At 37.6% G+C, this 23,736-nt stretch overlaps 1 protein-coding gene across 1 annotated transcript; it reads right to left on the reverse strand.

The window, feature by feature from the left end:
- Positions 1-12,082: 12,082 nt before the first annotated feature.
- On the reverse strand, positions 12,083-21,823 carry TYRP1 (tyrosinase related protein 1). Its single transcript, XM_079330399.1, has 7 exons — positions 21,362-21,823; positions 18,198-18,520; positions 17,004-17,208; positions 15,978-16,145; positions 14,435-14,614; positions 12,927-13,073; positions 12,083-12,392 (listed from the first exon to the last, which is right to left on the reverse strand). The coding sequence occupies exons 1-7, from the start codon at positions 21,738-21,740 to the stop codon at positions 12,187-12,189; spliced, it is 1,608 nt and encodes a 535-aa protein (XP_079186525.1). The 5' UTR covers positions 21,741-21,823; the 3' UTR covers positions 12,083-12,186.
- Positions 21,824-23,736: the final 1,913 nt, after the last annotated feature.

Below are 23,736 nucleotides of genomic sequence, written 5' to 3' on the forward strand. Positions count from 1 at the left end.
TACAGAACAGTGTGTCAAACGATAAGGTAAGTGACAATTCCAACTCTTTAACAATCCTCATTTACAACCTTCAGGGGAGATCATTTATCACAAGTATAGTCGTTAAAATTGTAAGTGAATGAAGCTGTTTAACTTTTGAGACAAGATACTGTATTATTTTATTTGTTAATTCCTCTGGATTCTAATCTTATAAGTTCACTTGAATTCAAAGACCTCTAGAATGGTTAGGATTGAAAGTGACCTAGAAGAACCTCTCTGGTTCCAATCGCCCTGCCACAGGCAGGGATGCTTTCCTCTAGAATAGGTTGTTCAAAGCCCCATCCAATATGGCTTTGAAGTAGATTTCTTTGAGTATGTAAGCTAAAATAGTTGCTTGGATATATGGATTTTATACTGTGTATTAATTGCTATTAACTGTTTATTGGCTTATCACTAAGGCAAACTTTATTTCTTCAAGATAATAGTAGAAGGGCTCTGTCTTCTGAACAGCAGTCCTTTTGTTTGTAGCCTAATAATAGCTCTTCAGCTAGGTGCTGAGTTTTGCAAATAGTGTCTGGAAGGGAAATGACAGTAACTCAAACCCAGATCTGGCATGAATTTTCTGGGCTCTCATAGAAAGATACCACACTCATTATTCGGAGCATAGAGCTTCTCATTGTCCCCAGGCAAGCAGTGGAAAAGCATGGGAGGTCAGGAAGTGCATGCAAAGCAGGTCATGATTTTCATCCTACTTTTTATCTCGTGTTGAAAGATTCACTTTCGACATCTTAAAGGTGTTCCTCATGCAACCTTTCTCCTCTTTTTTTGTTTGCACACCACTTGATGTCAGATAGTCTTTGCTTATTAGGTAAAGGGGACAGATGCTTATACACTACAATAGCAGCTATACAGTCAGACTCAGGACCTGTCACAAACACAATAAGGTCTGTGTTTGGCCTTGCACTGATTAAAAAGCTGTAGTGTCACAAGATAAATGCCAATGAAAATGGCACTGAAGGCTGATCTGATTTATTGTGGGAAGTGAACAGGGTTATCAAAGCTATCAGCTGTAGAAGAGGCATTTATTACAGACAACCTTGGTATCACTGAAAGGAATAATATGAAGAGAACACATTAAATTATTGCCAGGAATGACTCTTCACTGTCCCCAAGACAATTACTTTATGTGCTATAAAGAGAGGAAATAGCTCATTATTTTAAGTGTTTTGAATTACTTTCCATCCCTCCCTGTTCTACTGGGAAAATGTTTAACATGGAATAAACACAGTGACATCAATAGTCTCTCTCGTTGTGAGCTTTTAACAATAACCTCACTGACACTTATGGTATCATCTTTTATGTGTCAGGAGCACGGGGTAAAAAACCCTAAAATTCCTAGGCTGATTTATTTCCTACTGAGACTGGTAAAGCGCACAAAACTCTAGCATATTCCTAAATTGGCTACATACAATTTTAATCTGAATACTTTCAATTTTCCCTTATTAAGTGTAAAAACAAATGGCAATCACCACTGTGAAGTAAGGCCAAATGAAATATAATTTTCTGTCAGTGATGCTCTTTGGTTTTGCAGGAAGTTGAGATCTATACCAAATATAAGTAAGCATGCAGTACACCTCCAACCTCATCAGCTCCATTCCTCCCAGTCCCTCTGCTCCACCCAACCAGCAAGTTCAAGCTGTATAGACTGTGGATCTGTTCCAGCAACCCCCCGTAATCTCCAGTAACCAATTTTGCATGTTCATCTGAACCTTGGTCCTTGTCTGATCCCTAGTCCCTATGGTCAGTCCTAAACCACTCTCAGCCATTCTATCCACCATTTAGTGTAAGGGTATAGCAGTGTCATTTGCTCTGAAGCCAAAGTAACAAAATGTAGATTTAGCATATGGGATGTTTTCAGCTGGTAAACCTGATTCTGATTGCCAGAACAGCAGATCAGTTCTTGATGGTTTGAAACCTAATCTCAGAGTAAACTATGGCTTTTATAATTTGCATAGTTTATTTTCACATTGATTTGATTTCATATTTTTTCTTTGGACTGTCAACCTTAATCTGTATTAGCAAATCAGTTCCTCACATATTCTATACCCTAGCACATATGTCTCTACAAAGCACACATGTAGTCTTGAAAACTTTTCTATTCAAAAAAGTAATTCTCTCTGCTTGTCTTCCCTACTGGAACATGCATTAATCCCAATCCTATAACTAAGTTAACCCACTGATTTTCAATAAAATTAGGTAAAACATGGATGAGGACTTCAAAACCAGTTGTAATACTGTGCACAATTACTGAAGTCTGCAGTAAGACTCTAGTACAGCTCAGGCCAGTAATGCTCATTTCCTGGAGTCCCCTACCAGTGTCCACTCCCATACCTCTGAGCAGATATAGCAGATTTAAATCCAGATTTAGACTGAAATTACACTCACAGGCACTGTGATACCATCCTCACTGCTTTGCCTTAGCTGGTGGTGCTTACATAGCCTAGACCTAAAATTATGTCACTAACAGAAGGCACTATGAGCATTAAATTCCAGGGCAGCCACTACACAGCCCAACTTCCAACTCCAGTTGATACCATTCTACTGTATTGAAATGGTTAATTCATAGCTTGCTTTAGTTAGGCAAGTAAAAATATTAACAGCCTCTTATGACATCAGAGATTGTAACCTGAATCACGTAACCTGATATTTCCTGATCCATACTAAACTTTACCTGCCTCAAGAGAAGAAGTGAATTGCAGCCCCAGAAGGTGACTAAGCCTAAAGATCAGGTTTGAGTTCAGGCTCAGGTTAATTGCAGGCCAGATGATACCAACAACAGGTACAGATTTTCCCAGGTAGTTCAGTATCTTAAATAAAGTGAGATATTTCAAGGCTATTTTGTTGCCTTTGAGACAGCCCTGAATGCAGTTATTGGGATCTCCTGACACCTTTTCTATAACTAATCTTCTCCGTCTTATGCTTGTTTCTCTGATAACCTGTATCTAGGGAGGTGGTGTCTGAGAACACTAATTTTAGATGGATTCTTCACCTTAATCAGAGGTGAAGAATGTGTCAGCTCAAATTCTAACCTAATTCTAATCCTAGTTAGGAATTTAAGTTGTTTTTCCCCTTTGTATGTACGCTTCCTGAGAAGACGTCCAGGCACACAGTTGATCCCAATAAACAGCTGGGACAGAAAATATGAAGGTTACATTGCCTGGCCTTGTGTTCTGTTTAGACATAAGGAAAGTCCTTTGTCTAAGCCACTAATGGCATATTACCTGTACAATGATAAAGCAATTTTTTAAAAAAACAAATCTTTAGGGAAGTATCTATTCACTTAGTATTTGGTGATGTCAAACAAGTAGTCAAGAAAGCATTTAGCTTCTGAGGCCCCAAAATATTACTCTGAAATTGTGTCTTATTTTTAAAATACAGGCCTTGATCTGTAGACCTTTCTCACTGAATTAAGTGCAAATCCAGAGCAAAGAGTGATCCCTCACTGACTAGTTTTATGGTGTCACAGATGTCTTAGCAGACCCCTGCTCCTATGGAGGAGGCTAAGCTGCAGTCATGATCTCACACGGGTCTCTTGGTCTCACTCCCCCAGATGCTGGAGGAGCCTTGTCTACACATACCACGTTTGATGTGCTCATTTCTCAGGGACTATCACCAGTGCATCCCACAAATGGCTACAGGTGAATTTCCAGCAAAAATTGCCTGGAAAAGCAACACAAGGTGATTAGGAAACCAGAAACTGTGCCCAGAAGTGCCTGAGCACAGGGGCTGGAGTTGATCTGCTTGTTAATGGCTGGACAACAGGATTCAGAATGTGTGGAGAGTCCCAGGCTGTGTCCCTGAAAGCCTTTGACAGGCTGCTGCATCCAGCTTCTGGGGATGAGCATGAATATCCAGTGCTGTGCTACCTGTCTATCTTCTCCTAAGGTTATAGGAGAGGCTGCTGCCTTCAGAAAAGGGTGATAAGAAGAGGCTGGTTTTCAGTTTGGATTTGTGTCTTTTGCAAAATGTAATGGGAGGAAAAGCACATTATTTTTTGCATAAAACACATGGATATGAAATACTAAGCAGGATTATTTGCTATCCTGAAAGGAAGACTGTGCTAGAATGATATTGCAAGAGCTGCTTAGACAGAAAGGTCCATGCAAGAGGGAAAAAACTACAGCTGTTTAAATACAGGCAAGTATTTCCACAGTGGAATAATCATTCATCCTTTTTTAAACACAGTACAAAAACTTGATTGAAATAAGCAATACTCCTTTAGCTTTTAGATCTCGTTTCTCTTTCTGGCTTCCCATCCCTCAAGTTTTCTTAATAGCCTTTTTTTGTTTGTTTTTTTCCCCCTTTTTAAATCTTTTTTTGTTTTCTATATTTTTCTTCATTTGTCGACCAAACATTTAATATTGTACTTTGGATAGAAATTTTCCAATGAAAACTTCAGATGAATTTTTTTTTTCTTTTCCTCTCCAATAGGTGAAGTTCATCCACATTCAGAGGGCCTGCTTTCAGTTGGATGCCAGCTGTCCTGAGTCCTTTGAAGATCTATATTGTGAACAGACATCATGCACAAAGATAAATTGCTATCTGAAGGAAATTTTCCCCCAGAAGTAACGACTGTCTTACTTTCTCCCTTGTTTATAGAGCTCTTCTCACCTGTCCATCTCTCTGTTACTGACATGACCAGTAACTTTTTGCAGATTTCCAACATGCAAGCTGGGGAAGGTTTGAAAAGCAAACCCTTGCTGTTCCTGTTGTCTGACCCATTAGTCTCAGTGCTGCTGAGCTACACTAAATAAAGGCTGAGGGATGAGGCAGAACAAGAGGGATCTTTTCAGTAAAAGCAGTAAAGCATTTAAAAAGCCCACAAAACAAAAGCCCACAAAAAGTAAAAGCACGTGAACCAGTGTCTGCCAACCAGTCAGGCCTAGGAAGCCCCTTCAGCCTTACATGGCTCAAGCAAATGTCAAAGCTAAGGTTCCTTCTCCATGGGATGTAAAATTACAGAATCATATAAAATGCAACCCCTGAGGATGATAAGGACATGACCCTGAGATGTTATGATTCACAGAATTGGTTCCACATATCCACTACTGGTTGATTATGAAGAATAATGTTTGATCTCTGCTTTCCACACCATTATCCTTCATTGTCTGTCATTTTGCCTTATTTTCCATAGCTAAGAGAATAGACTTATTTTTCCTGACACTTCACTAACACCTGAAGGATAAGAGCCATAATTAACATTTATGACTATTTTACTTTGAGCCATAAATAGTTTTGGGGTAATTTTGAACAGAATACACATTTTCTGTGTGTGGGAAGCTGAAATTTGAAGTACTCTTTTCTCTGACCCCAAATCTTCACTACTAGAAATGACATTTTAAAGAATCACTAAAGATAATTATAACAAGCCTGAGATTGATGACAGAACACCTGAAAAAAATGCTCAAATGGGGACACTTATTCACTTGAAGAACTTATGCTCTCTTTGAAGGCTCTGCTGCTTCAGCTGCTGATTTGTCTTCCAGGACTGTGAGAAAAAAAAAAAACCCAACACATTAGAAGTATTAAAAAAACAAATTCAGATAATAAATTGCCAATATCAAATCGTGTCAGTATTTGGTAGGCCCCATTTTCTTATCACTTAAGATGCAGCAATAAAAAAAAGACAGAGTCACTTCTCTGCCCCTGCCAAAAAATAATTTATTATTATTAAAAATAGTAACAAAACCAGTAATAATTGCATTCCTGAATAGGAAGCATTTACTTGCTGTTGTGAACCAGAAATGCAGTTACAGATATGAGACATTTGGGCATGACTTATTTCTGTTAAGCTTATGTTCCTAAAATAGTGACTCTGCAACCATATAAATAATGTCTCAATTAAAAAGAAGACAGACCTCTCTTGGAATAGGAAGAGGAAGGGCACAAATTATATGACCCCTTCAGAAAAGTGTGTTGAGGACCTGAAGTACATGTATGTTTGGCTGGTTTTCTGTTCCTTTGTTGTGGAAGACCTGGCTCGTTGGGCAGAATGCTCCCTCGTGTCCAGCAGAGCATGGTGGGGTTTCACTGTCTGCATGCTCAGGGCTATGGTGTAAGCAAAACTCACCTTATTTTAAACTAGACCTACACTTTGTGGCCATATTACATGCAATTTCATAGTAGCTGTTAGAAAGGGTGATGTTTTTCCCTCCATTTAAATAAAAGATTAAGTACGGATGATCCCTGTCATTCAAATTCCAACTGAAACCAACATCTCTGTTTTTGATTATAGACATAATTGTTCAGTCATTCAATGCTACTTAATTTTATTTCATTCTTTGACTCAGTATGCTGCTCATACTGAGAAGTGTTCCTATATTTTGATTCATATAAGGTGTTACAAGAACCTAAAATTCTACTTGGAGGCCTTGGATGCAATGTTGTTGTTTGGAGGGTTTTTTAGTTTAGAGTTTTTGGTGATTTTTTCATAGCATTCTATTCTGTTCTAGAGAGAAATATTGTTCTTCCTACAAACTACATGCTCAATACCCTGAGTCCATTTCAGCTACAGCACAACTTTCAGTTTCTGTAAAAACATTTTATCAATCTTCTGTCTTGTCCCTCGAGTTTTTTAGTTTGGAGAAATTCTTCTCAACATAAGGCCTTTTATCTGTATCAGTAGTTTTCTGTGAAACTTTCTGAATTGAAGCAAAATAAAACTTAACATCAGTGGTAAACAGACAGGTTGAATGGTCAACTTAAAAATTCTCTTAGGCAACCATCCTATCCCCAGGTCAGCCTCAAATTAAGGTTGATAGGTCCTACAGCTTCACTTCTGTCTTCCTTTGCAGGGTTTTTAGCTACAAGCAAGATCCATGGGTCCCTCTTGTACTGAACAGGGGCATGCACTTAGCAACATACCAGTCTTATTTCTCGAAGAACAGTTATGAATTATAAAATCTAAATCCATTCTTGGCTGATTGCCAAAGGTCTTGAAGTCATTTTCTGTGCACATGAAAACTTGACATACTGTAAAATTACTGTTTAGAGCCTGTCCCTTGCCCCCAGCAATAGAGGGGTGAAGTGGGAACTGAGATGCACGTAATTGGAATTGGAAATGTCTTAACTAAGCATACTCTGGGTATTGAGGGTGGGTTTGGGAGGATGACACAAAGCAATGTGCAATATGCCCCATGTTTAATGATCTACACAGAAATCAATCCAAGGTTTATAGGTTTATTTTTGTTGAAATTGTGCTGGTTTAATTCTCTTCAGTGAGCACCAAGAAGCAAATATTATAAACATGATTTCAATTTCACTTTACCTGCCCTAAGCATCTGCTAAAGCCAGCACTTTCATTCTGAACTGGAGGTTAAATGAGATACCAAGTTAAAATTTAGTTTCTCTAGAGGAGAGCTATACATTTTATTTCAAATTAACATTTTGAATCCAAACATCTCCGTTTTACTCAGGCTCCCTTGTCAAATTCTTTTTTTGATAGCTAAATATTTAGCTGGTGGCATGCTTTGAACACTAATAATATTAAGGTGGCAATCAGAGTACACTTTGGCAATAAATCTTGTTTTGGGAGTCATTCTCTGTCAATAACACTGTTATTAATTAGGATTACTTAACCCTCTCACACAAAGATGAGATGAGACTCCTGGGAATGTTTCTCTAAGTTACAAAAATAGTTCAGATTTGTACCCAAAGCAAATGTTTACAAAAGTTATGATATTACTGGCCACCATTAAGAGGAAATTAACTGGACAGCCTAATCACCTAGCAACTTCCTCTAAATTCTTTAATCTGCCTTTGGAAATCTTTTCTTTCATGTAGAAATACCAATGTGTAAGGAAAAATTTTCCCCAGATGCTGGCTTTATTGTGGGCAGCCAACACACAGAATCTTTTAAACTTCCAGAGTATACCATATATTTATTGAATGAACAGAGCTATATCTTAGTGCCAGCTGCCTTTGCTGTTTTCACTTGAATATCACTTTGGTGGCATTAGGTTTGCTATTGCAAGCTTGTTTGCAATACTTCTTTCCTTACTGGAAGGGTTTGGATGTGGGAATAGAAATTCATCTTACTGGAATCTAGAGAAAGAGAGGAGATATCATTGCTGTGCTAGTTTGCTCCCTGTCACCTTTCTTCAGGAAATTTGAAGTTCACAAAGTATTTTGCAAATTATCATTGGGCCTCTCTATGTTCTCTTCCTATACTGACCTAAGGGGAATGACCATCCACTTAGTGCATTTTTGCGAATCAAAGCTCTCTTGGAATAACTAAATAAGGCTGATTTGATCCTCATAATTCTGCTAGAGGAACTAGTCCTGTAGTCCTGTTACATATTCCAGTAATGCATCACTACTTCTCCTCTCACTAATTCTCTTCCAAGTCCATATACTTCCTCTTTCAACTCCTAATTTTCAGGCTTAAGCACATGGCATTTTATGTTCCCCTGAATCAATATGATTCCTAAATAAAATCTGTGGTTTATCTTATCAAAGAAAGGTATTAAGCTGGCTAGCATGGCTGAAGTTTGCTAAATCTGTCATGTTAGATCCAATTTCTATTCCCATGGTTTATTTTGAAGACTGTCTGCTATTGAGTCTAATTTAAGAAGTATGTAATAGCATTTTTACTTACCATTCCTCACAAAATAATTGTATTCCCAATTGCACAATATACCAAGTGACCTGGTAAAATTATTTAGACACCTTACAGATGGGCTTACAGTTTTGTAAGTAATTTTTAGTCTATCAGATGAGAATTGCCTGCTATCTTGATGCATATATATTGTTTAGTGCTTGTCTTATTAGACAGTTTCTGTCTATCTGTCTATTCTGTCTAACTCTTTCTTTTCAAGAAACATAGTTCATCTTACAAAAACAGGGATAGAATATCATTGACATAGGAAAATGTATCTGTATCATGCTAATCTTTACATTTATTGAGTTTTTATTTATGTGGTTAAACAATGTTTTCTATATTTCCTTTCCCAGATCAAATGCAGCTTTGGCAGCCTTCTTTTTTGTTTCTAAATTTCACAATTTTAGTTCCTTTTCTGTCTTAAATATTCTCAAAACCTCTATTAATTTAATGTTGTCTGGAGAGAACCTGAATTACTGTTTCACTATTTGAATTCTCTAGTTTCTGTCTAACTTGGTTTTCTGTAAGAGAAATAAATTCTGAAAACCAAACTTAGGAAGCTAAGAAGTCAAATTAATGTAAAACTCATCAATATCCCCAGTTATAGGGGATAAGAAGCCTAAATTGTTTGTGTGTTTGGTTGGTTTTTGTGCTTTTGTTTTGTTTTGTGATGCAGTCACTGCAATTTAATTCAAAAGAATAATAATATGGTATATAATTAGGCCAGTTATTTGTGGAAAGAGGATCTATTACCTCTCTGGGTTTTGTTCCCCTTAGCATCATTATCAATTCTTAATCGGTAATCTCCAAATTTTACTTAAATTTCACAATTCTAATATGTGTGTGAGTTTCTGCCTGAAAAATCTTTGAAGAACTATACTTGTATCAAATCTGAGACACCTTTCACATTTTCTGTAATGGTGCCGACTTTTTGCTGTTTATATTACAATTCCTTTTGGCATGGTCATCAGTTCACCATGAACTTAGCTCCTTGTTCTGCTCATTTCCAGGTATACCATTTCCAGGTATACTTCACACTTGCTTTATAAAACTCTTACATGTATAAACCTTCAGGAGAAGAACAGGGAGGAAAAGTCATGGGAGGAAAATGACATCATTTGATTCATAATTGCTGCACCAAAGATTTCTCAGTTAGTATTTCTTTTCCACATTTTCCCTTCCTCTCTTCATGTGACCTTTCCTACTTGTTTTTTCTCCATATAAAAAGCTGAAGGCTATTATTATGACACAATCAATTTTCTGTTTTTTATTTATTTTTCTTAATTTTTTCATATGCTGGCCATCTCAGATTTCAGATTCAAGCTATTTTTCCCCAATCATATTAGTTCAGGAACTAGCACCAGGCAGCTTCAATGAATGGCAGGAACTTCTCCACACCCAGACATAGTTCAAGTTCTGCAAATAGTGAAGAAAGGAAGGTCTAATGAGACTATTTTCAAGAATGAGTCAAGCACACAGTTCTCCACTTTTCTTCTCTAATTCCTGTGCTTGCTGTCTGTTTTATCTCTGTCATGAAAATTTACTTTTCTTCTTTCATATAGATGTGGCAGGTGTAACTAGCAGGCAGTTGTCTTCAATCTCTGACCCTCAAGACTTGTGCCCTCCTCAGATCATGACTGTATGCTTTTACTTTAAGGACTGAACAACTTTAATGACTAACATCCTCTTCTCAAGGTCTGATTTTGCCTTGATATTTTCCTTGTCCTGTCAAGCTTCTGTATGCTTTTTTCATCCATTGAAGTAAAATAATTTTAGAAAGGAAACTGTGTTTTTTCTCATATTATAAATGAGTCAAATGAGTCACAGAGGTAAAAATGTGCAAGCTAAGAACATTCGTCAGATCAGTAACAGCTAAGAATAAAATCCAGCTCTCTTGATCCCAATCCAAAGTATGTTGGATCACCTTACATGAATCCATTGAAATCAATAAAGTGGATGATTTGTTAAGTTGCTAGTCAGTACAAAAAAAAAAAAAAAAAAAAAAAAAAGAGAAAAGCAGGAAAATGCTGCTTGTATGTGTGAAATAGTTAGCAGCTAGACTGTAAGTAAAAACAAGAGCACAACAAAGATTTACTGTTTCTAACTGTGCCATGGGTGCTACAGGTGAAATTTTTCTGTCTCTGTATCAGTTATGTGTGTAAATTTTTGCTGCTCTCCATAACTCATGCTTGGTAAAGCAGATTGAGATGATAACCCATCTTCCACTTGCCTAGCCATTCTCAATGTATGTCCTTGCAATGAAGCTGGCACCACTGAGGTTAGTATGGCATGTGACCCTGACTTCTGCCTAGTAAGGCAGTGTCCAGGAGGGCTGCCTCAGACTGAAGGAGCTCAGTCCAAGTCATTTGCCATTTCTGTGAAGTTGGGCTTGGACAGAAAGAGAGAAAAAGGGCATCTTGATGTTACATTCAGCTAAGGCTGAATTCAGCTAAAGCTGAGCACAATCCCTGAGTATGGGATTGATAGCCTGGAACCAGGAACATCCCTGTTGTCAGCTTATGAGTGTTAAATTAGATTCAATAGCACATCACAGGAAGACAATCTGATGATTTATTGGTACCTATTTAGGATGAGAGAGGGGAAGTGAGGCTTGAAGCCAGATTCCTCAAGCCCTACCTCAGGCTGTAAAGGCAGGTGTCGGTTTGTTGCTCTCTTGTTGGCTTATGTTGAATGAATTTCAACAACTGCTGCTTAAGGCTATTTTTCCAAGTCTCTTCTACAGCCTAATGCCTAGGGCCTTCTTTCAAAGTACAAGAGTGGGTTTAAATTCCAGCATGAGACAACTGAAGCAAAGTTTCTCATTGCTGGGGAGAATACTCTACCATGGGATAGTGGGAGAGAGGAAGGGAGCAAGAATATAAAAAAATATAAATAAAAATTTAGCAGAGGCTGCTGTCAGCTATCCTTTCAACTGGATCCTCTTCCAGGTAGCTGTGTTTGAACACCCATTAGGAATGTCCAAACACTGGAGTGGCTTTGATGTTGAATCTCTTTTCATAGATCCACCTAAAAGCAGCAATTGGTCCAAAACTGTATTTTGTGAATTAATTTGGATTTCAAATATACGCTTCTCCCCAGAATTCCATTGTCACTCTGTCTGGCATGATGCCTATTTTGAAACACATTCTGCTCATCTGGCCAAGGTTTGACTTGTATTTTCCTTCCGTCCCGTTCTAGATGTGACCTTTTCACAAAAGTACCTTATAAAACAATTCTGGGTAGAAAGGTTAGATAAAGTCAGATGACACTGACTATTGGCAAGGTAACTAGTATTTGCCAGATTTTACAGAAGCATGGGAAAGGCTTGCAGGTGACCCTTGCAAGATTCTTTTATAATCAACAATAGAATTAGCATTGCAAAGATGACTTATTGATGCCTAGGTGTGATGAAAGTGAAACCTGAAGGAAACATATTGAGACAGCTGACAGTTTATGCTCTTTATTTTAAAGCAGGTGGATGACCACCATTTATGAAATAAAGCAAAAAGATCCCCAGTTTCGTTCACATGCAAAAAAGTGCCATCTCTTCAAACAACAGACTGGCTTGGTGTTGGTATGCCATCATAATCATCTGAGTAGTGCTGATACTGGTCAGTAAGAAGGGGCTGATGCAACTCATCCTTGTTTTTCCTGACACGTACAATACATGCAGCAGCAGCAAAGATAATTGCCACGAGAACCAGTGCAGTCACTATTGCAATAGTTATCATCTCTGTGACACGGAGAGCCCGACCTGAAAGAAGGGAAACAAAAGGCAAGGATATTAAGAGAAAATGTCAAGTATATGGACAAATATCAGAAGTTCAGACTGAAACTCAGCATTTGTCATTATTCACTGAGTTGGGGAGTAGAAGTAATTCAAATTTTGTTTGATTACTCTTGTTCAAAAATGTGAGAAGATTTAGTCTATCTTGCTCCACTCTAAAATCTGTTCTGGACCTTTCTTCTGCCAACATGTTTGTGAGGATTTGCATTCTCTCTAGGGAGTTAATGAAGATATTTGACATAGAAATAAGGATATTCTGCAAGGTTAAGATTCAAATGAGAACTTCTCCTAAAATTAGGGTGGGTACTAGGAATTTCATGCTGGAACAATCTCTGACCAGTAGCTGTATCAAATCCCAGACATCTGGAAAGTAAGGCAGGAAAGGAGAAAAAGGCCTTTACAAAGACAGCAAATATTGTTGGTGAAATTTGAATAAATTCCAAGAGATAAAGATATGAAGGGAGAAAAAACAAGATTAAGTATCTAGGCTTCACAGTTTACCTGGCCACTCGACTTCATAGCTGTATCCCAGGTTTTCTGGTGCAGTAACAAACATTTCATTATTGGTTACTGGAGGCCAGAAGGGCACCATGTTGTACTGTCGGTTGTGTCCTATCGGGGCATTCTCCAGTGGGTATGTTGAGATATCTAAATTTGAAAGTCAAATCACATTTCTGTAAATAAATTAAAAATAACTTGCAGCACTTCACTTTTTTTTCCCCACCCAGGGTTTTGAGTACCCGAGAATTCTTTCTCAGTTGCTCTAGAAGGATTTGTTTCCTAGTGTGACAGATCCAAAGCAGAGTCTCTGCCTTTCCCAAAACCAAGGCCACTAATGTTATCTCTGGTTTCAAATAGAAATCACCAGTAAATTTTTTAGAATTCTGCCTGTGTTGGGCTTTTTATTTCTTCTCACTAGGATAAGGAAAAATACGGCAAAGACTTTTTTCTGCATTCTTGGTTTGCCTGGTTGTAGCAGCGATGAACAGGATGAAAGTTGATACAAATTCCAGTGGAATATTTTTGCAACATTATGCTAAATCAGTAGGAAGTCAGCTGAAATAAAAAAACCAAATCCAAACGGAAAATCCCCAAACCAAACCAAATCAAACCAGCAACAACAACCACATAGCAGAGAACACTTTGTGGTAAGATGATACCAAACCTTGTGACAGATCATGTAAGAACCACAAGGGGATACAATTGCTCTCTGAGAGCTGATGTGGGAAAATTCAGAGAGGCAGGTTGTGGAAGCTGCACAAAGAAGTCTCAGTTGTGCAGTAACAGCTGTCTTCTGTAGAAGAAGGGAGAGGAGTATAGATTATCCTAAGAAAATACAGTTGCTGCATTGTGTGGAGGAAGAATACTGTTGCTGCATGATGCATAGATACAAGGGTTAGACTGAATTTTTAGTCTGCTGATGCAAGTCTCTTTTTTTTTTTTTTTTTTTTTTTTTTTTTTTTTTTTTCCCTCATTCCTTTCACTTCTTTCTGTTCATCCTTTCTCCCTCTTTTTCTCTTGTATTACCTTCTTCTATTCTTTTTGGAATTAAAAAGCAAGGGCAAAAATGGTAACCATCCTTTAGAAGTATACAGAGATGGTTATTGAATACTGGTAGTATATCACATAGGTGGTAAAAATGAATGTGTTTTCATCTGTTCTTCCTTTGACAAGGAGAAAATAATTACTTAGTCCACACAACAGTGGAATTTCCTTCCAGGTTACAATGTCTTTGCTCTATGGAGACTGTGTATTCCCACATACTGTTTTCTTGAATTGTGCCTCCTGTCTCTGATCAGATCCCTTCACAGAGAGTGATCTGCAATTTCTTGCCAATGGGATGAGGAAGAGAGCTTGGTACTGCTTTGTAAACTGTACTAACTCTTAAAATTCCAATCCTCTCTCCTAAGTTTAGGGGCATCTTGCTATTCCACAAGAAGGAGTTGAGTTCTTGTGGCTACAAAGACTGACAACCACCCATCCTAACTCAGTCCATGAGAACATCATACCTGCAGAATGCCGTCTCAGCCACTCATCAAAAAGAGCATCTGTAAATGTGTGCAGGAGGACAAAAATGGGGTCATTTGGTGATAAATGAGTTTGCCCTCCTGTCCCATTCAAAAACAGATGAGCCAAGTTATGAAGACTTCGAACTGCTGGGTCATACTTTCCTGAAGGATCACTGTACCCTGAATATACAAACAAAGAAGAAAACAAAAATTCCAGTGAAGGTTTTGTTTGGGAGCTGCAGTCTCAGATGAATACTTTTTTTTTTTTTTCTCTCTCTCTCTGAAAGCGTTTCATGTTGTTATGTTGCTTTGCTTAAAACAAATGGTTAGCTAATTCTCTACCTACAGACATTTGAGAAATTCCTGGAATGCATAGTTTTCAGATTAAAATAGCCTTTATAAAAGAGTGCTGGGAATGTGGACTGCAAAGCTGCTGGGTTCTACTGCAAAATGGCCAAAGTAACATCATAGCATGGAAATAGAGATATCTATTTAGGCCCTGCATATTTTTCACCATACTAAAACAGTTGCATGAGTTTTCTGCTTACTAAAGCAGGTATATGTTGCCACTTATTCTAATGAGCTCTCTGTTAGGTTTATACATCACTTCCATGCATACTGGGAACACGTATCAGAAAGCTGCATATGCTCTGATGTTGTTTATTTTTTCACTGAAGTTTTGCCTGTACCCAAAACCTCATAACCCTCAAGTCAGATGCTAGAATCTGAAGCATCATGAAAACTCCTCTTGTGTTCAAGCTTTGGCCACTTGTTCCAGAGAGGCATACATACAACTGATTTTCTAAAGCTGTGTTTGGACACCTAGTTATTGATAGGCAGTGATTTGAACTGTCACTTTTTAATCTTTTCTTGTTAAAAGCTCTGTATTATTAAGGTATAGAAGAAGTTGTTAGGATTCTGTCTGAACAGTACAAATCAAATATTTAGGCTCTTTTCTCTGTTGGAGGTGTGTGTGTGTTCTGGTGTCAGTGACTGAGAGTTTAGTTTTAAATGTTCAGAGCTTATAGAAGAATAGAGTTTTATGTCCCAGAGAGTAGGGCCAGCATGTCTAGCAGTAAATTCTATTGCTATTTCAATACTATTGCACTAAGTACTACCAAAGCTTTCAATTTATTTTGCTTTCTTTTATTTGTTTTAATTCAGATACAAGAATAACTGCTAGAAGCACTTGTTTGCTTCATTTAGGGATGCAGCAGCATCAATCCACAGGCAAGGACTGTGTATTCAACAAAGGAAACCTAATAACTATGTGTCAAGGACCTGAAGTTAGTTTCTATTTGGTATACCAGCAGCAGACTCTTGAGACTTTTGTGCATTTTAAGAGACATAAACTACAGCTATAAAGTAATTTACCTAGAGCTTATTTCTGCTTAATAATGAGCAAATACTTAATGCTAAGAACAATATGTTGTTTTTGTCCAATAGCCTGTCTCAAGACTCATACTTCCAACAGGAAAAAGTGGCAAGTCTGCTCCCTGACTTATTTGGAGTTGTTCCAGGTCATTTTATTTGCCATGTTTACCTTCTACTGTGTTACGGAAACTGTCTGTTGAGTTGGAATAGAAAGGAGGAGTGTCAAATACACCAACTTCCAAACACTGAGCAACATCCTCAGGCTCTGGGAGACGCTGCACCATAGGTCGTGCTACATTCCCTGCAGGATTTCTTCGGATGGGACCACCCTCAGTACCTGGAAATAGAGAGAAGAGAGATAACAAGGTGCAGAACAGTATGAACAGAATGAAAAGCTCTCATGACTGTACCATGGAGAAAGAAAATCTCTCACATAACATTTACTCTGAATGAACTGGTCAGTTCCTTATATTGGGCAAAGAATTCTTATGGGGCTCTCTGTTCTGGATTCTCTGCTCCAGGATGTAAAAAGTCATCTGGAAGCTTCTTTCTGAAGTTTGTGGTTCTCTGAGTGATTTAGGAAAATTCCCTGCAGATTTTCAGTGTGATTTCCTGATGAGACCTAGGCCGAGATTATGGAGGATGTCCTGACAGAGTAGCTGGGGAAAAGATTATATAAATGACTAATCCAGTATTTGGGGGTTTTTATTTTTCCATTTCCATGACAATGCTTATATGAATATATAAGAAACTTACTGTTTTTTAAGAATTTTTTAAATTTGGTTAGGTATGTTAGAATCTGGTATTACATTCAAAACATGACCCACATAGTTATTACAGGGATTTGTTGGATGTTCTCATTTTAGGAGCAGAATGGCATGAAGGTGGTAAGTGGAGTAGTCAGAAGAAATATTAAGCTTCAGTTATGAAATGACACTGCCAGGTTTAATTATTTATGGTGCAAGAGATGAATTGGTACTGCATAAGAAGGGAAGGCAAAGCATTTAATCTTTCTTCTGCTACAAGCTTCTCAGAGTATGTATTATCTCAACAGACTGATGAAACATGGATCAAGAGTATTCAAAAATCAGTTTATGACCTTTTGGCTGGAAAAAGCCACTGCAATGTAAAGTATCATATTTATTCATTATTAAGAGAATTTTCTCTCCAGATACCTTCCATCATTCACACTTACTGTTACAGATGGTTCCCAAGGTTTCATAATCTTCTACATTTTCACACAGCACTCGCCACTGAGAGAAGATTGAATTCTGGCTTATAAGAGAGACATCAAAATTGCTTCTAGCTCCCATCAAGTCATCTGAGCAGATATCACATGTATTTTGCCCTGTCGCAAAGTTCCAGTAGGGCAGTCCAAAAGTAGGGTCCTGTAGCATGTTCTAAAACACACAAATATGGTGTTATTATATGTGCAACACAGACAGGTATAATATTTACTGCTAGGAGAATGCTAAGAAATAGCTAAATACATCTTAGTAAAGGTCAGAATCCTGCCTTATAAAAGAGAAGAACTCTATGGGAAATTCATGTAGAAGCTTGTAGGGCAGGAGTTGAACAGCTCTGGAGTTAGCAAGGCAAAATTACTGTGACTAATGATCAAGTCCACTGACATAAATAGGAATATATATTAAATCACAGACAGATAGAACTTCTCAGGGCTTCCACATAGAGAAATGCCACTGATAACAAATGTGTGTCTTGGAAGGGAGTTTGTGTCTCAGCCTGATGTAGAGCAATTAAAGCTAGTAGAAACACTGAAGTGATTTCAGACACTATTTAGTCCTGACCCTGAAAACCTAATTCTTGATTTTTTAGGAAGATGATGGTCCATAAAATACTATATCTATTTTATGAATAGGTCCACATAAGAGAAGGAAAAAAGAATAATTGATTTGTGGAACACGGTATAACAACAAAACACTAATTTCTCTAACTGGTTACAAAAATTAAATGTGATTCTGAATCCCTTTGCCATCTCTGTTATCACTTTCTTCAGAATTTCTGCTGCTTTGATTAATTTTATTCAAGAATAATGGCCTTGAGATTAAAAACACCCCTGAAAATAACATTGTTGGTCCAATAAAATGTCTTATATCTGAATAAATCTTTTCCAATAGATTTCTGTGGAAATTTTACATTTTCTATTGCTCTGATTAAAATGCTATATTTAACATCTCTATAAAAGTGACAGTCTGAATCCTGAATGCACTCTATGAAATTTAGTATACAAAATGAGTCACTGAAATTGAAGCAGAATAATTTCAACACATAGGAAAAGCTGCTATCATTTTTTGCCTATTTTAAGATGAAGTTCTTTAACTGTACAAAACATAGCTTGAATACCAGTAAACATTAACATGAACTTCACCTGCATGTCTCTTTCAAGCTGCAACAGATGGTACCTATGCCAGGTGACAAAAGCTGGTCCTTCGTGAGAGAAATCAACTCCTCCAAAACTCTGCTGCCCCACACCAAGGAAAGTCTTCCTGACAGAATAATAGTGAGACCACACAAAGTAGTTATAAATGGAGATATTCTCGAACTGAGGTGTGTTGCCATCCGGTCCAAAGATTTCTTCACGTCTTCGTGTGGCAATAACGATGTCAGGGTGGACTGTCACCTTGGCTTGGTGCAAGGCATTCACAAAGCGATTCCTCTCTTCTGCACTTAGATCCAAAAGGTTCCTTCTGACTGTCATGATACAGAAGAAGCAAGTTACTAAACTAGTAGACATGGAAGAATTTATTTATTGCATTCCTAATAATTCTAGTTAATAATTCTAATACTTTTCTTCAAGTATTCACCATTTTTTATTCAGGAGACTCGCTGAGTATAAATGGAAGATGTTATTTATTTTGAGAAAAGCTGAAATAAATTAAAATAAAGGCACAATCCTTTAAACTTTAGTGCTTTTAGGAGTACTGTTACAGATTATTTTTCCATCCTGCCACTTAAAAGACAAAGACAGTTCTTTGTCATACAAACCTTCCAGAACTTCATCCAATATACTTAAGGTTTCCTGTGGTAGTACTCTACAATAAATGAACACTATAAACCAATTTATAATAATCAGGAACTCTCTGGTTATTTAATGAAGAATTGATTTTTTTTTGTTTTTTGAACCTTTGTAGGAAAAATAGCAGATTCACCAATGAATTATTGTGAATTTCACACAGTACAGTATCTCCTTAATCTGATATTATCTCTTATTTTATCTCTTATCTCTTAAACCCAACATTATTTAAAATTGCCACATATTAGTCCATTTTAGCAGTTATCTCAAAATAATGAAAAAATGTCATTGACCACACATAAAGAGTGAAACAAGGAAGAAAACTGACTTGTTGAAATAGCAGTATTTCAGCAAGAAGAACTGAGTTCTGATTACCTCCATCCTTCTTTCACCTGGTCTGAGAAAACTGCAGACTAAGTTTAGACTAAGATGAAGACAGAAGTCCTCACAATTGTTATTCAATATCTACTTATTGTTATTATAAAAAACACTGTAAAAATCCAAAACTGTCCAAATTAGTAATAGATTATGTTGCTAAAACAAATGACAGATCTTCAACGTGAATATATATGAAGAATAAAAGTGAATTATGTTTCACTAAAAATAAATTGAGTCAGTGAGGGATATTTTAGCTTCTGGGAAATTTAAATAAAGTCTTTCCTGAAACATGAATTCCATCCAAGGACTGTGTGTCCTGAAACATGCTTTTTTGTTCTACAGAACTGAACTGACATGCTAGCACTTATCACTGAAGTGCTGTGGTTTTTGGTTTTGTTGGTTTTTTAATGTTTGGTTGGTTGGTTGGCTCGTTGGTTGGTTCATTTGTGGTGTTTTTTGTGGTGTTTCAAGTAGAGACCTATAATTGTCCATATAATTTTGATTTACATAGGCATCTTAACATTTTCATTTTCCAGTATGTGCCTGAACCACAATAAAAAATTGTGACTATTATTAAAGTTAGCCATGAACTGAGAAGATATAACAACATCAAACTATGTTTTACAGCAATTTAGTATGGATATGCCAACAGTACTCTAGTAATTATTTCTAAAATCTAAGCAGATGGGGCCAGATCTATGAATAGGCAAAAGAGGTGACCTCATTGTGAAAACTTAAAGCATAATGAGAAAATAATTTACATTTTTAAAATTGATATCATATTATCATGCATGATAATAATGATAATAATATTATTCATATTATCATGCATGATATATCTGATTTGTCATTTTAATGCATTGTAAAGGACTTAATGAGAGTAAAGTAAAAAGCAGTCTTGTACATTCTAGAATATAATCTAAAACTTCTGTTTGCCTGTAACTAGTTTTACATTGTTAAGTTTGTGTATTAACATTTATCTCTTGATTATTCTTCAGAGTTGTTACCACAGTAAAATAGAATACAATATCAGAGTACAGTCTGTGTTAGCAGACCCAATTCACAAGTAATGCTTTGTTTTCTAGCTTATTTCTTGAAGCTCAAAGGATGAAAAAAAATTAAAGATCTTTCCCATAGTCATCAATAAGTTATTATTAATGAATTGTTGCTAAAATTTTGATTAGTAAGTGGTCCTTTGTTAACCCTTTTTGGAACATGTTCTTACATTGATGGAATGTTCCCTTATCTGGTGAAAATATCAGTGCTGGTTTCTGTTTCTGCAGAAAAAAACCCTGCATATGTGTTTGCATATTTGCTAGAGACCCCTTTCTAACATATCGCAGAACCTTTTGCTCATTTGGGGGGGATTATGGATTTTACAGGATTTCAATAGCATCTTTGAAGTTAAAAGTACTTAAATTTGAAAATAAAGATCGAAATCTTGTCCATTCAGATGGTCCTTCCATGAGAAGAAGCTTTTTTTCTTTTTAAATTTACCTATTATATTCAACATTTTTCCAGTCCTGCAAGGGTTTCATGTCCATTAAAAACCATTTAAAAAATTAAAGATGTGTTTAGTGGTATGCTAGACTTAACTGAAACTGGAGTACTGAAAAAGGACTTACCACACCCTGGACTCATTCATTTGAACAGTCCACAGTCATGACCAATGTTTTTAAAGATATTGACAGCAGCAAGAACAGAAAAAATTTACCAAGGTACGTAGTTTAGAACTGTATTAAGGGACTTTGAATTAGGAGAACTGCTGTCACATTTAAAACAGTTATAAGGTATTAAACATATGGAAGTACATACTATTCCCAGGCACACTCACAGGCATGTGTACATGCCTATAACATTTTTTACTCTTAAATCCAAATTATGTTTTTATATGTATATATATGTTCTGTTTTTCAATGGACTTTCATGCATCAGCTACAGGTTTCTTTTCTTTCTTTCAGTGGATATTAGGTACAAGTAATTTATGCGCAGGCTGAAGAGCTCCTCTAGCACCTGCCTCAAGAGCCCTTTAGCATCATAAAGATGATGGACATTTTGTACCTTCAGGAGAGCAAATCCACTAGGTGCGTTTAGAAGCCAGCACCGAGCAGGAGCAGCTTCGGTGTTTCGGGGGCTCTTACCGATGCTGATCTGCTGGCTGCAGGCGGGTCCGGTCCAGCCGGGCCGGCAGGCCCCGCAGTTGTGTCCGGAGAAGTTTCCGCTGCAGCGGCAGGTCTGGTTGAAGAAGCGCAGCGGCCACTGCTCGCGGTCGTCGCGGCCGTCGTGGATGTACTGCGGGCCGTGCGGCCGCGCGTCCGCCGTCACCGGCACGCAGCGCCCGCGGCCCGTGGACACGCCGCACCGGTCCGTGCCCGGCCCGAACACCGGGAAATAGTCCGGGCAGCACATGCCGCTCCGCAGGGCCTCCACCGTCGCGCACTGCCGCGGGAACTGCGCTCCCGCTCGACCCGACACGGCGAGGAGCAGCAGCAGGGAAACAGGCGGCGTGGGGATCCGCATGGCAGCGGGCGAGCGGAGCCGGCTTCTTCCCGGAGCTGGCTGTCCGCACACGCTGGCCTCCGCTCCTGTCTTGGGACACCCACCCGCCTCTGGGGAGAGAGAGACAAAGAGAGGGGGCAGAATAAAAACAAGTGATGCAAATCTCAAAGGGCTTCCCCTTTCACCCCAGAAAATTCCGACTGCGCTTCAGTACTCTGTCTGAAAAGGTGAACAACTCTGACCACAGACACTAATGTTCTCACTCTTTGCACGAAAAATAGTAACTAAGGACATCTATGTCTGCTCATTAACTTCTAAATTCTTCCAAAATGCTCATTCATATATTGCACTTGACAAATGCATTTGCTTCACTACCACAAACTTCTAAAATCTAAGGCACCAGTTTTCTACAACTTTTTTTCACCCCTCCTTCCTTCCTTTCCCCAGTTCATGCCTTCTCTAATATATTTTGCTTTCCCCTCTGTTTTATTGCTGTTCTCCATGCCAGCTCCAACATAAAGTGAAGCTACACTTTTTCATGCACTGTACCTCTTTTCTCTTCCTGGTACCTCTCCACTGCTGAGATCTTGTTCTATCTCTGCACGTCCTATGACTGTCTAACCTGAAATAAGCACGGCTAATTTCTCTCCTGGTTCAGTCTGCTTGCTAATCCGTCTTGTACCAACACAGTATGGCTTGGCCTCACTCTCTTTCCTCTCTTAATCCCCTTTCTACTTCAGTGCATTTCTGTGGACTTTAAGTACTTGAACAGCACATGATTTCTTTCATGCTTATCTCCTTGTGATTTTACAAGTTTTAGCAAAGGTCAGAGACAAATACTTGAATTCAAAACAGAACAAATGTGAAGCTGAGTTTTTGTTTGGTTTTTTTTTTTTTAATTACTTGCAAATAAAGGCTCACTTGAGAACAAACAAAGAACAGTGGGGAAAATCACATTTAACATACACTTAGAAAAAGTTCTTAAGATGGCATTTTTAAGATCAAGCTGAAGTAAGTGACTAAGCAATGTTATTTATAAAATTAAACACTTCAATTTTTAAACTTATAGCTTTCAGTTTAACAATTTATTTGATACTAAAATTAAAAGACAATGATCATGTTAGAATTTTGTGAAATACTAAGTTCTGAACCAGTGCTATGTAGGGTAATGAAACAATGAAATTGATAAATCTCTTAAATAAATAAAAAAAATGCTTATTTAATCTTTGCAAGGATGATTTCTGATGCAATAAAAATATTCAAGCTGTTTCTCTCTTTCTTACCTTTCAATAAGGATGAATTTCAGTGAGTAGAGATATGTCAAGTGAGGTGAAGATAAGTCAAGAAACATCTTGGCTGGCATCAAGACAAAACATTAACAAGTTTTCTGGGAAAAGGTTCAATCACACTGTAACTAACATCAAGCAGAAAATGGATTACCTACTCTTTCTTCTTCCCTATATGCAAGTCATAATGCGAGAGTGCACCCAATTCTGGCAGAACAGAGAAGCAGGTTTTTTGTGCCTTTATTCTTGACAACCAGCCATGTACCAGAGCATATGAATCTTGCCCTCTGTGCCTTGTATAACCCAACACGCTTGCTTCAGGGTAGGACCTAGATATTTAGTACACTTCTCTGTCTCTTTATTTCATTCTCCATTTGCAGATAGGAATATTTGCTAGTCCTCAAAAGAACCTCTTTTATATTCTGACTTCCACATCGTTCTCCATTTTATTCTCTTCTTTACTAGCTTATTCTGCTTCTTTCCAAGCTTAAATGTTTTCTCTTTGAACATATCTATTGGGACACATATGACAAATTCACTGTTTTCACATCAGAAAGTAAATCAGAACATGTAAAAAAACCTCTTGAAATTTTATCTGAAAAGAAATTAATGTTCAAAGAAGAAGCATACTGGTATTAGCCATTAATATTTAGCAAATACAGCAAATTCATAATAAGCTTAAAAGGGATAGATGCTGCTCCTTAGACAAGGCCCCAGTAAAACAGAGCAAA

Source organism: Erithacus rubecula (genome assembly GCF_903797595.1).
Source record: "Erithacus rubecula genome assembly, chromosome: Z".
Lineage (NCBI taxonomy): Eukaryota > Metazoa > Chordata > Aves > Passeriformes > Muscicapidae > Erithacus > Erithacus rubecula.